Genomic DNA, 13547 nt, shown 5'->3' on the forward strand with positions numbered 1-13547 from the left:
AAGGAAGAATAGGTTTGGCTAAATTCCTTTAAAATAATATGTTACAAAACTTGGATTTAGTATGTCCTTTTAAAAGTAATTGTTGAATTTGTTGCTGTCTTGTTTGGATGCCTGGGGACTGTGGTCGGTATTGGGTGATTTGTTTATTTTCTTTGTTTTTACTGAACAGTACCCAATACATTTTTTTACACTTCCAAAAAACAATTGCTAATGGTCATTAAAAGTACATATTTAGATATGCTCATTCATATATAAAAAACTATATGTTTTCCAAAGCGTTTCAAGCACTAAAATAATATTGCTATACAAATGGGTTTTTAACATAGGCCACAGACTCTGTGTCTGTAAAAGTGTCATGAATGTTGCGTTGCACAAATATTCCTCTTGCAAAAGAATTTACATTTAGTATGATGCTATGAATAAGGAATATAGTGTAGTCTTAGAAATATTTTATAGACACAAATCTTGCTTCAGTTGGAATCCATGAACATTTTAAATCACAAATAAAGGAATGTTTCCTGTAGCTATAGATTTTAATAATTACATTATTCTAAGCACTTTCAGAGATGAAGTAAAGGAAGGCCTTCACACCAGAGCTTTTAATTAATTTGAAAATGTAATTTATTAAAGTTTGCTTTAAAGAAATTTCTTTTTTTCCTATCGTATAATGGGAACTATGGTGTTATAGAGAATTAGTATTATCAGTGAGGTCAGAGATCTACAGCATTCCAAAGAGACCATTTTCACAAATTTAATATTAAACACACATTGAATTATCTTTCTGTTTTTATAACTAATAATGTTGTTATTCAGATACATCATATGTTTTGGTAGTGTGTAACATTTTTCAAGCAAAATATCAAAACAATACTCTAAGATAGAAATACAGGTATTTAAAATTTTATACTGTTCAATACTCTTATAGCAAAGTTCTATACCTTTTACAGATTTCATGTAATCCAGAATTGAATATTGATGGATCTACATGATTTTACAAGGAATTGCAAGTAACTCAAGTATTTTGATGAAAATGTACAATTGTGCAGTGATATCTCTGTAACTTTTATGGTGTGTTATTTCTGCAATGTACATTTTCCAACTTCATAACTTTGCATTTCAATTCTTATCAAAACATGTTAGCAATTGCTTGAAATTCATAGGTTTATATTGGTTTGATGTATGCACTGCAGATACTTTATCTGGCTTGTGAGTTTTAAAAAGGTAGAAATACTGAATTTTGCAGTTGTATATCTTTTTCTGATAGTGGTAGGAAAGGCTGCATTTAGAGGTAATATTTTTGAATAAAGTTTTGTTTACATGACTTTCTAGCATAGTTCTTTCTTTGCAGGTTGATTATCAGGTTATTAATCCAACATGGTTGTAGTTTCATAAATTACCACATATGTAGAATCTTGTAGAAATCCAAGTACCCAGACAAAAGAACTTCATTTTCACCATTATCGTTAAACAAGTACATTATGGATAACTGTAATTTTTTAAAACACTTTCTAAATGCACATTGAGTATCAGGCTTACTGAGACCCTGACTGTGGAAAGACATTTCCCCTAAACCACATGCATGCTTTTTGTTTTCTGATAAGACGCAAGCTCAGCAGTTTTCACTTTGTGAAGAGACCAGTGATATCTCCTGTCAAAGATAGAACCTGACATTTAGAAAGGAGGAATTTAAATTCTACTGTGTATTTTTAAGTTAAATTTACTGAGTATTTCCTTTAGTACCTGCTGTATATTTTGTAATTGAGAAATTAGCAGTGAATGTAAAAAGAAAGGAAGCTATGTGCTAGTAAGCCAGAAAGTTCTGATTTAACCTACCAATGACCTGGCTTTGTTTGTTCAGATGACAGTTCTAAAAGTGTGCAGAGAATATTCCCTTTTAATACAGTTATTTGCCGCAAGCCGTGACCTCACTGCCTGTCGGAGAGCAGGTCTGAATTGGCCCTTTCTCTGATATCGTGACATTGCTTCTGTTGCCTCGATTGTGACCTCTGATTGCATGATACCCCTGAGAGTTCAATTTAATAAGCGTGACTCCTGACTCTTAGCCAGGTCTGCCTTCTTAGGTTTTGTCAGACTCTTCTTGTAGTCTGGTCTACATATGCTAAAACACTGCATAGGCTGTCATCCTACTATGTGAGTTGTGTGCATTGTATTCAAAATTCTCTTTCAAATGTCTTTCATTTATTGCAAATGGAAATATCTATAAAATCCTTCTTGGAATAAATTTTAGAAGTTGCTCCTTTCACATTTATGGCTGCTTGATATTTTTGGGTTTTAAACCTTTGTACAAATACCACTATTTCATCAAATTACTAAGCATGTGTGTTATCCATGCATCATACTAATTTCTTGCTTCCAAATTGTATTTCCCCTGTAAAAGTGTTATATATTTTTATGACTTCCCATCCCATATGTTTGTTCATTATAGAAATATCAGGGGGAAATCCCTTTTTCTCATTTTATAATTAGTGCAGTCACACAACGAGACAGTACTCATGAGCACCCAGGGCACTGTAAGATCTAGCTACCCAGGAGCAGTCAGGTGAAAGCTGAAGAATCTTTTTGGAATCCAGGAGAAGGTGAGTAGAATTAAGACTTCTAAAAATACCATTCAAAATAAGTTCTCTTGCGTTTAGTGATAATTTTGCTATATCATTGCATTCTTTTCTCCTGTTTTCCTCTTCCTCTAGCCAGAATGCTGAAGAAGAGTCTGTTCTGAGACCTGGATGCCTTGAGGCTGATGCTGCTATTCAGATATTTCGCCAGTTTTAGTACCCCTTGATGCATTCACTGAACCAGAATATGGAGAAGTCCAAAGATTGAAAAAAGTTTCAAGAGCTGCTACAAGTTACAGACTAGTTTCTGTATTTACTTACATGCTTTATCTGTATTGTCATTGCAGATACATACCCATTATTCTAGCCTCTGTATCATTACCCCTTACTTAGTGCTTCTAAACAATTTATTTTTCTTTTCGGAAGAGCAGAAAAATCTTGCTAAACAAAAAAAATGCTTTCTGTTTACTTTTGTAATTACCTTAAATTTTTTTTCTGAAAACATTATCATTTAATACTTATTTCTTCAACTGCTTTAAATAATTCTGTTAACCTTTTCAATCATTACTTTTTATTAAAATTGTTTATTTTGCATGAAAACTGCATTAGGATCTTCCTTATGAAACAAGTTTTATGTAAGGTAGAAAGTAGGTATTTTTTTGTTACACTCAGACTTGGCAATGAAATACTATTCCTTCTTCTCCATGACAGTGACTGTTACAGTAGAAGCAAAAACAAGTAGAATCTTGGTTTGGTCAGGTTTTTTTATTTCTTGTTTGTTTGTGGGTTTTTTTCCGACAAATTCTCGTGTAGGATTATACCATTTTAATAACTCCATTTAGTCCATAAGATTTTAAAAGTCATACTATAATCATCTGTTTCCTTCATCTGAAGTAAATAGTATAAGATTAGCTAATGAATTTCCTTAATCTCAAGTGAGAGTTTGCCTACCTAATTGAAATTTCTGGGATTTCACTTCTCTCTGGATCAGACCTTAATGCTCTGTAAATTCCTGTGCTGTTTGCAGGAGATTAGATCATCAGCTGCAAACAAGCAAAGTTACAAGTGAACAACTGTTTTAACCTGTTGTTAGACAACTGGTAAAACAAATTACACTTTTAAATTAATTAGTTATGGCTGTCTTAAAAGCTATTGCAAATATAAACAGAATGCACATGAGGCAAATTCACTTATTTGGAATCATCATGGTATTTAAATTGTTCCCTCCTTTTCAAACTTATTTTATGTATTTTATATGTATTTAGAAATATATATGTAAAGGGAGTGGATTGGAGTGTTTGGTAGCAAGTTCAGATAAAAATTTTAGTAAAAATAAACTAATTTAAATACACCTACAATAAGCATAAACTGTTTAAACTCAATTATTATTTATTAATTTATTCCTTTTTCAATTGATTTCTTCATTCAGGTCAGGTAAATAGTTCAAACTTTCTCTGCCTGGATAAAAAAAACCCTGTGCCATTACAACTACAACTGATCCAAAATTGATATAATTAAGTCAGTCCCATGCCTGGGAATACACTTGAATATGTGTTGGTTTCTCATGTATTTACCAGCTGAAAATTGCAGTTCAATTAATGAAAAAATCTATAAAAATACTACGCTCTTTGAGACATATGTATTGAGAATTAACCTGGGGCAACTCCTAGGCAAATTGTGGTTTTCTCTTGTTTTTTTTACCTGACCTTCATTAAAAATGGAAGTTATTTTTTTAGTAGATCTATAAGACACTGGAATTTCATATTGTTTATTGTTTTGCAATATGTATCAACCAATTAAGTATAACTTATTAAGAAGAATTAGTATTTTTATGTCTATATTTATTTATAGACACTCATAAGTTTAGTGTTTATGGTTGTTTTTAAGCTGGATATAAATATATAAGTATTGCACACAATTGGGGATTAACTCATTTTAGATGTAGAGTCTTAAGAAAGAAAAAATACTCAGTCTGAGACATTTTTTCCATTTAATTCAATGAACATTAAATCAAGTCTTGTTTATACAATGTTTGGCCTAATGATAGGCCTGATCTTCAGTGTTACCTCTTGGTTTTGCTATGAAGTAAATTAAATAGCAGCCTTGCATTCAGTGTAGACTTTTTGTGTGTATATGACAAGGTGGAATAGTTCTGCTGTTACATATTACTGTGCTGACAGAGCTGTGAATTGTTTTCACAGTATGTTCACCAAATACCAACAGGTATTTCGAAGCAACATCAGAAATAAAGCCTGAAATAGTTTTACTCAAACAAAATAAAACCCTTTTAAATTGAAAAATACATAATATTTTGATCTATCTTATATACAATATTAAATATATTATACAGATAGAATAGATAATCCAGAGGCATTCATAACTAAACTAAGTACTGACATTAGTACAATAATTTAATTATTTCACTTTCAGTGTTACTATGCATTAAGTATCAATCATGCAAAGTACTTGTGCACATCATGTGTGTTGATGAACAAGTTCTTCAAACAAGTTCCTCTATTATTCAGATAGCTTTCCAGAATAAAATGTTTATTCTCAAGAGTAAACATAAGAAAGACTTTTTAAAATTAAAATTCTGAAGCTGTGACACAAAATTACGTGTTTTAATTACTTGTCCATGGAAAGTAGAAGACAATTATTAATGTGATGTAAGTCAGCTTTATTGAGTAAATTTGTGCTTCTCCCGAGTGATGGTGGAATTTTTGTTTCTTTTTAATACTTGCCATATGTATCCTCTTGTCACATAGAAGCCTCAAATTTTTATTTTGAGCAAAAGTTTTCTTGGGTTTGAATTTTTCAGTCCCTTCTCGTACTTTAAAGTTCTTCAGTACAAACAATACCTACCTCAGTGGTTGTCACACTCAATAAAATTGATTGTATTGTGTAGATTTTGCCCTCTTTATAGTGAACAACATAGTAGTTAGACCTCCTGCACTCTTAGAAAGTGTTCCTTTGTACTTGTTATTTTGAGAATTCCTTTGGAAGATCTTATGTCATAAATAATTTTACTTGGTTTATTGAATTTAGAGAAAGGTTTTCCTCTCTTTTGGACTACATATTAAGTGATAATCTCTTCTTTCTTGCAAATACTGTTTCATTGCTAAGCAACTAAACACTTGTGTTGAAGTTCTTGATTGCTTCTGTCATTTGAGAAGTGGGAATGAATAGAAATGAAATCTATCAAAATATTCTGAAAAAAAGGGGAGTTTATGTTAGGCATCTCTTACTTTTCTCCTCAACAGTATAAAATCCGCTTTTCCGTAGAGAATATGCATCATTAGGGGGTTTATTAATTTCCAGAGTTTATGAGAAAAACTAGAGGTAGGGCCTGTACTAGGCAGATTTGGAATTTGAGACAGAAATTATGTGAGAGTGTAGGCAATAAAGATGAACAAAATAGGCTCAATCTACTTCCATATTACTTATACCTTACATTTACTGACAGATAACTAAGCATTGAAATGCTGAACATATTATTTCAAAATATTCTTTTACTCTGCTTGATTTCTTTGATTCTTCAAGAGCCTTGACTATCCAAAGAACTCGTGGTAACTCTTGGCTGTACTCCAGCTTTACTTCTCAGCAGTGCTGTTGATGAAATTTGCCCGTGCAGAGTGGCTGAAGCAGATGCTCTATAGACTACAGAGCACTCTGTTCATAGAAGACTACGCAAAAGAATAATGTGAAAGTGTGGCATAGCACTGTGAAGTCTTTTGTGTTCTTTTTGAATCTGTAAATGCCTGAGTGGATCCTGAAGCATGCTGATTGCAGGTAGAAGTAGTTTACTTCAGGAACTCTTTTTCTCTCCATGTGGGTAGACTATCACTTCTGTAGTTTCTTCTAATTTTAGAGTTGAGCTTTGGTTTTGGCAAGGATGGTTTTGTTTTTTTTTTTTTTTTTTAAGAACCAGCTTAGTTTGTCAAACATGAAGAAAATCCATATTCAAGCAGTCATAAATTAGCAAAAAAAAGTGAAATGAACAATTGCCTGTGCGGCAGCATCCTGTACACACCATGTGAAATTGTTTTTAAGGTTTATGCATCAACTCAGAAAAGTGTCATATGTCTTAGGAAATATCACAGTGTGAAACGGCTATTGTTATGAAGGAAATTGTAGAAGATAAATAAGAAATTGTATTTAATGTAAATGGAGGATTACAGGAAGTGATAACAACCCATGAAAGTTGCAAAAGTTGGTCAAATTGGAAGGAACAGTGTTTAATGATGTCTTGATGTCAGTGCTAGAAAGATGAACCTTATGAAACAATTCAAATGGAAACGTACCATGTTACAAGAAGAGTAAAAGACATGAGCGTTTCAATATGGAGTGGTATTTTGCAATGTATTTCTGTGATCAGAGGGTTGTAATAGAAGAGGTTAAGTAATCAGGAGATATTGGAAGAACTTCTTTGACACTATTGTGATATGAATAGAGAGAAATAACTTTAAATGTAGTTTTTTTAAGTATACCACTAAGGATTAAATAAGACTTAGGTTTGCGTCAGTGGGGGAAAAGGAACAAATTGAGTATAAACACTAAGCTAGGGACTGATGAATAATAGTGGTGTATTCTACAGGGGCAGGAGCAAGTAGCAAAATAGAAAATAATGAGAAGGTACAAGTATGAAATCCTGTTTCCCTTGAATTCTGAGGTGAAATTTGTATTTTTCAGCTGTTTAGGAATCTCAACTAAAGGATTCAGTTTTTGTATAATCTAATAATAAGACATCAAAGAGAGAACACAGAAAGCACAGTCTGAAATATGATAACCGCTGAAACAGAATTAACTGGTTGGTGAAGACATTAGAGAAGAAAAGGAGGTTTGTCAATGGAATAATAATATAGTAGACCTTATTTGTAGTTTGAAAAAATACAAAATACCTGGTAAGAAGAGAAAAAGGGCATACGTTTTGGGAAAAAAACTTTTTTTTCCCTTTCACTAGCTACTTTTATAATTTTTGAAAGACATTCTCTTGTACTTTGATCAGTGCTCCCATGTTCAAAGCTCCTTATTGATTGATAATTGATGAATTGATTTTTAAGCATCAAGAAGTGTTGTAGGTCATGACCTGATGTGGTATTCTTGCGATGAAATTCTATTTCATACTTTATTCAACTATGAACTCACACAGACACTACTGTAAGTACTTCTATTTCACTCATTTTGATCCTAAAGATGGAAGTTGATTTAGTCAAAAGTCACACAGATAAAAAAGAAAACCTTCTAAAACTAACTAATATGCCACCAAAAAAAAAATCTTTAACGTTGAAATGAATGTACCCCATTATATGAAAATTCCAGACCTGAATTTTAGATAGATGTTTTCTGGAGGTGCTTTAATTTTCCCTAAGAACTCTGTATCCATTATTGACATATTATGTGCCAACATTCTGGAAGTCATATATATACTGCTATTATAAATGTATTCGCAGAATACCTGTAAGCATGCTAAAGACCACTCTAAATACCATTCTTTTTCCAAAATGTTTTGGGCCTGATGTGATTGCTATGTAATGGATGGGAGTATTTAGTGACTCCTGACTAAGTACTCTGCTGACAAATGTGTTAAACTTTCTGGGGAAGAAAAGAAATTAGTGTCATTTCTCTTACATTCTAGAATAAGGGTGGGCTCTGGGGTAAAGGGCAATGGTGGTTGCAGTTTTTTAATTATTGTTGTTTTCCTGTTTCCAAATACTTCACTTTTTTCCTTTGTAACAAGAACAACATATGTCATTCTTACTTTGTGTTCTGTATGTATTATATGAACTGTGACAGAAATAAGGCTTTTTGTTGTTGAAACATGGAAAAATGAGATAAACAGTTGGATTTTAGATTTGAGATTTCAAGGTAATTTGTAAATGTATATTATGCACATAACATAATTGTATAGAAGACAGTAGAAATTATAAATCCTCACAGAGTATATATAATTTTAATTTTCCATAAGATTTTTTTTTTAGATTTTGTGCATTCATACACATACTTACACACATATCCTCATAATATATATTGCTGATCAGTAATTTATGCCAGAATACTGACAGAGAAGAAAAATTGAATATATTAATAGTGTAGACATTAGTTTTATACCCAAGCTCTGCTACTTAATTCCTGTATTAAGAGCACCATTTCCAGAATACATATTGAGAAAATTAACTCTGCTCACAGGTTTTTTTTATTAAGGGAGGAAAACTTAGAATGCTGAAGAATTTCCAAGCTCTTCTTTCACACTGTAGGTCTTAGGTTTCTTAGGCTTTTATTTGTATTGTACTCTGTATAACGCAAGGTTTGAAGTGATTTAAATCACCTTCCAAACATAAGATCTGAAAGGTTCAATACAGTACAGACTTACCCATAAATTTCTTTATCAAGAAGCATGATATATTAAAGTTAGACCTTTTATCTTCCCGTCATCAACAAGGAGAGTTGAAAAAAAAATTCTTTGTTGAATCAGGTTCTTTAGCATCCCCTTGCATATAAATTGATGAGGAGAAACTAACTGTCTTTTACAACAACTAGGATTGGTGTTTTCCGGGCACAGAGCTTGAGTTCACCCTGACTGTAGACATTGTGTAACCATCCTCCTTCCTTTTGTATGCTGGATTGTTAGCAACACTTGTCCTAGCACTGGGGAGCATGGGTTTCAGGTACCCCTTATCCTGATGAGATTTGAATCTCCAGCTTCCACATGCCAAGCTATTCCTTTGGTTGCGTTTTAGTCCCCTTTAACAGTAACAGCTACAGCTGAGGGCACAAGATGTATCTATCTTGAAGGAAAACCTGTAAGAATAAAACAGACTACATGTAGAACTTGGGACACTTCACATGAAGTAGATTCTTTGCCCTTCTCTTTTAGCTCACTTAACAGATTATAAAGAGATATTCTAATTTAAAGTACATAAATAGCAGCCATATTTGACAGCGTATGCGGGTCATACTGTCTCAGAGCATGCCTAGCAAAGAGATCTGATAGATGAAGGATGACATTTTTCTGAATCCCAAAGTTCAGGTTCTTACAGGTTTGCATGTGGATTTGGTGACCCAGAAAAGAATTTGTTACTTTCCTGTAATAACTCAGTTCCAAAGATATTTCAGTTGCCCTGGCTTTCTAAGTTCTCTCTATTTAGATGCTCAAATTCTGTAGGAAATTGCCAGTAGCTGGCCCTGACTGCTGCATTGTATCTGGCCTAAGTGCACAGTATCTGTGCGGATGATTATTTGGCAATGCCTAAAAACCATTACTGTATTAATGCCAAGTGTAAGACAATTCCAATGTTAATTTATTGTGTGTCATGTAAAAAAAAAAAAAGGTCAAGAAGATTGAAGTCTTAGAAGCAATAATCTAATGAGGATATGATACTTTAAATACCTCTGAAATTAATTTGGTTTTGATGCTTTCTTTGATGTATTTCTATTTTCTTTGATGGCCTTAGAGTTCTCCGCGTTTAACAATTAAAGATTATGGGTCTGATCCATTTCAAAGATGTAGAAAGCTTACAGCTCTTTGGAACTTCTATGAGTGTTAATACTTCTACAAAATCAGGTCCAGGTTTTTAAAAAACACATAGCCCTAATTTAAGAAAGCTATCAAGCAAAAACATGTTAATGATACTGATACACCAGATTCTTGAACACATGATGTTCATAAGTGGAATAGAAAAGTAATACTGCCGTGTTTTAATTAATAACATAGATATATTTGTAAAAATTAAAAAGCGAGATACTACTTTTAAAAAGTAAGAATGTGGGTGGGTTCCAAATAAGAAAATAGAATACAGTTTTCTGCAACATCATAAACAAATTGAAGAGCATCTGCCCATTTGAGAAAAAAAGCCACTATTAACACTAACATGGAACAAGAATACTCTGTCTAACAGCATATAAAATTTTAAGGAAGAAGCCCCTATTGCATGCACTTTTTTCTTGGTCATTATTGTTTCAATCATGTTTCAATAATTAACATGCAAAAATAAAAATAAATTAAAATAAAATAGTATTAAATAAACCCAGTTGTGTTTCAAACATAATTCAATCAAAAACTGAAACTACAACTAAGGAAAATTATTAAAAATAATTTTGGAAAATAAATTCCCAAGTTAAAAGTACTCATTTTTTTCGCAAGCTTTATTATAGCTTATTGTACATTCATCTTCTTTCAACCGCTGCTGACACACAGACTCAGACATGAACTTCTAATACTGGTTTATCCCTGCTGTTGATTTCCTTTTCAATCAAGAAAAAGATAAAAACACTTTAGTCAATGCATAAATAGTGCCAATCATTCTAATAGCAAGAAGTATTTATTCTGAGAAAGATGGCACCACTGGGCCAAATTTTCTGTAAAAACAGATGAGAAAAAGATTAAATATAATTTCTTGGGTGACTATTCCTCATTGTAGAGGATGTGTAGAAGGCTTAATCTCCAGATTAAGTGCTCTTTTGAAGTCACTCACAATGTGTCTTACTCTTGTTACAAATCAGCATCTGTCTTCAAATGAAGAGCTGTAAGAATACCAGTGTATAAACTTTCAAAATGTAAAGGTTAGAAAGCTGTACTCCTTAACAAGGAAGGCTGTATCATAAATTTAGAAAAAAAAAGAAGTAATTCCCACTTTAATAAAGGAAACTGATAAACAGTGTAATTATGAGTCTTTTAATATTTGGCACTGATTAAGTAATTCACTGCTTGACATTTTTAGTCAGACCTCATCCTCATTTGCACAGATACAGTGACTGTCTGTCTGTGCAAGATACTCATCTTCTGTCTTCCTAAGGAAGTAAATCAGAGTTCTTTACGTCAATTAAGGCTGAATTCCTCTGCCAAAGTTCTAGTCTGTGAATGACATAGTAGCAAGACCTATATGACTTCATATTCTGGACCAGGACCTTGCCTTGAGCACATTCAGCCTAAGGAATGGATTTGGTTGGAATAGAGATTCTTTATACTACAACAAATAAGCAAAAGAGGTTTGTATTTCAGACAGTGAAGTAAGCAGCTATGATACTTTAACTTAGAGCTAAAAGTGGAAAGCAATGAGCTCACTGCAAAGCCAGGTAAAATACTAGTGAGGAACTATATTTTGCAGCCTATGCAAAGCAAATTATAAGTTAAAAAATACTACTGGTAATATACCAAACCTCTTAAAAGGTGAATTGGTAAATACCCTATAACTTTAGTTTATGTTGTCAAAACATGAATGTTAACTATGGCACTTCTGATATTTCCCTTCCCTGCCACCCCACCTCCCCTTTGCAGTTATTGAAAGTTAAATCACCCATAGTGAGCAAATGGACTTGATGTTAAATGAGTGGTCTTTGCTGGTTCAAGTGCTCCTACAGTTTACTAAAAATATTCTAGTAGCTGTTGAATTCACCTATTAGTGAGGAAAGAAGAACCTTTGAAAGAAAAAGAAAAAAGGAAGAATTAGCAGCAGGGATGATAACTCAGTGTAATCTGAAATTACATCAAAGAGAAAAACAAAAAACTTGTTTAAAAAAAATATTCAAATGTCTCATTAAAGCCCTGAGTTGAAGGTGCTATAAAGATATAATCTATGAAGTTGATGTGTCAGGATAGAGAATAAAAAATTATTCTAGTCCATGAATGTCACCATGCAACAGTGATGCCACCTCTGCAGGACCTTCCAGTTCAGGCCTCCACTTCCTTATGCCTCTAAACGTGTCTGTTATTCAGCAGAATGGTCCAAAAACTGAAGGATCTCAAGAATTGTACTTGTTTTTTCATAGTGTCACTATTTTATTCTCTATCTTTAGATGTCTTTTGCGATCCAAAAGTAGGTAGTAGTTTCTGAAAAATAATATCATAGATGCAATTGCTTTGGAATCCAAATCAGAAATTGCCATGAAATGTCTTAAACATCTTAATAGATCGCATCAGTAAAAGAGAGATCAGAGTAATAAGATTGCCGTGTGTCCACTCTTGCATATAATGGTGATTTTTTTTAACCTTACAGATTGCTGAGTAGAATTTTAGGTAGAAATGATTGTATATTTTAAATTATGTAAATAGCACAATAAGCAATATTCATGCCACCTATGACAAGCAAATTATGTATAATATATACTTCTATATGAATTTCATAATAAAGGATAGATTTATTTCCCAGTAAAATGAATTCATTCAGAAGGCCAGTATTGCATCCCAAAAGAGAAAATAAACCATAAAATTAGTACTAGTATAAAAATATTTCTTAAATATATCTGAAGAACTTTAAAATAGTTGGACTGTTTGCATGAAAATGAATTGCCTTTTTTCTTTTCCAAAAAGCTATAGGATCCAAATTTATCTAGGGAATCTTAAAGAAAATATATTTTAAAATAATGATGAAAGACAGGAGTATCTCTCTTCCTCCTCAGGTAAAAACTTTTCTCAGCTGGATACTACTTTAGATGAGAAATTACAGAGAAAAGACTTCACATACCAATGGGTTCGTGCACAGGTTTTGGATCAGGAAGCAGCCACTTCCAGAAGTACGAAGGGGTGAGATCCTCGCCTTTAATTACTTTTTTTGTTTGTTTGTTTTACATTTGTCTTGTAAAGTGAAACCTAAGTTAATAGTTCTAAAACAAACATGACTTTGCAGCTAGCTGGCAGTACACCATATATCCAGGTCCCAAATATGGCACCCTTTAGAACTGGTTGAGTAGTCATTGCACAGATACTTCTTCCACATTGAAAGTGGAATTGAAAAATGTTCAAAATCTCATCATAAATGACTACATAGTTTTACTTTAGCAATGCCAGGGTTTTTAGACTGTGAAGAGTGTAGGAAAGAAGTCCTTATTCATCATATATTTTAAAAATTATTTTTAGACATTATGGTTTTATATAATTAAATCAACTGTAACATTAGCTATATTGTTAGATTTGATTAAGGAAGTTAAAAAAAACCCCGTTTTTTAACTAGATAGTATGTATTTATATTTTGTCTTCAA

General features: G+C 32.6%; 1 protein-coding gene across 7 annotated transcripts in view; it reads left to right on the forward strand.

The window, feature by feature from the left end:
• LRRIQ1 (leucine rich repeats and IQ motif containing 1) overlaps positions 1-13547 on the forward strand; it is a 102472-nt gene that overhangs the window by 69321 nt on the left and 19604 nt on the right. For 5 of the 7 annotated variants that reach the window (XM_085045998.1, XM_085045989.1, XM_085046003.1 and 2 more), the window contains one exon: positions 12969-13092. In XM_085045998.1, coding sequence (XP_084902124.1) covers positions 12969-13092 — 124 coding nt within the window. Of the gene's footprint in view, positions 1-2487; positions 2598-2708; positions 3038-12968; positions 13093-13547 lie in introns of those variants that run through there. The other 2 variants (XM_085046011.1, XM_085046017.1) reach the window with 2 other exon arrangements.

The sequence above is a fragment of the Lichenostomus cassidix genome, chromosome 1Aa (assembly GCF_008360975.1).
Source record: "Lichenostomus cassidix isolate B80296 chromosome 1Aa, HeHo_3.0, whole genome shotgun sequence".
Lineage (NCBI taxonomy): Eukaryota > Metazoa > Chordata > Aves > Passeriformes > Meliphagidae > Lichenostomus > Lichenostomus cassidix.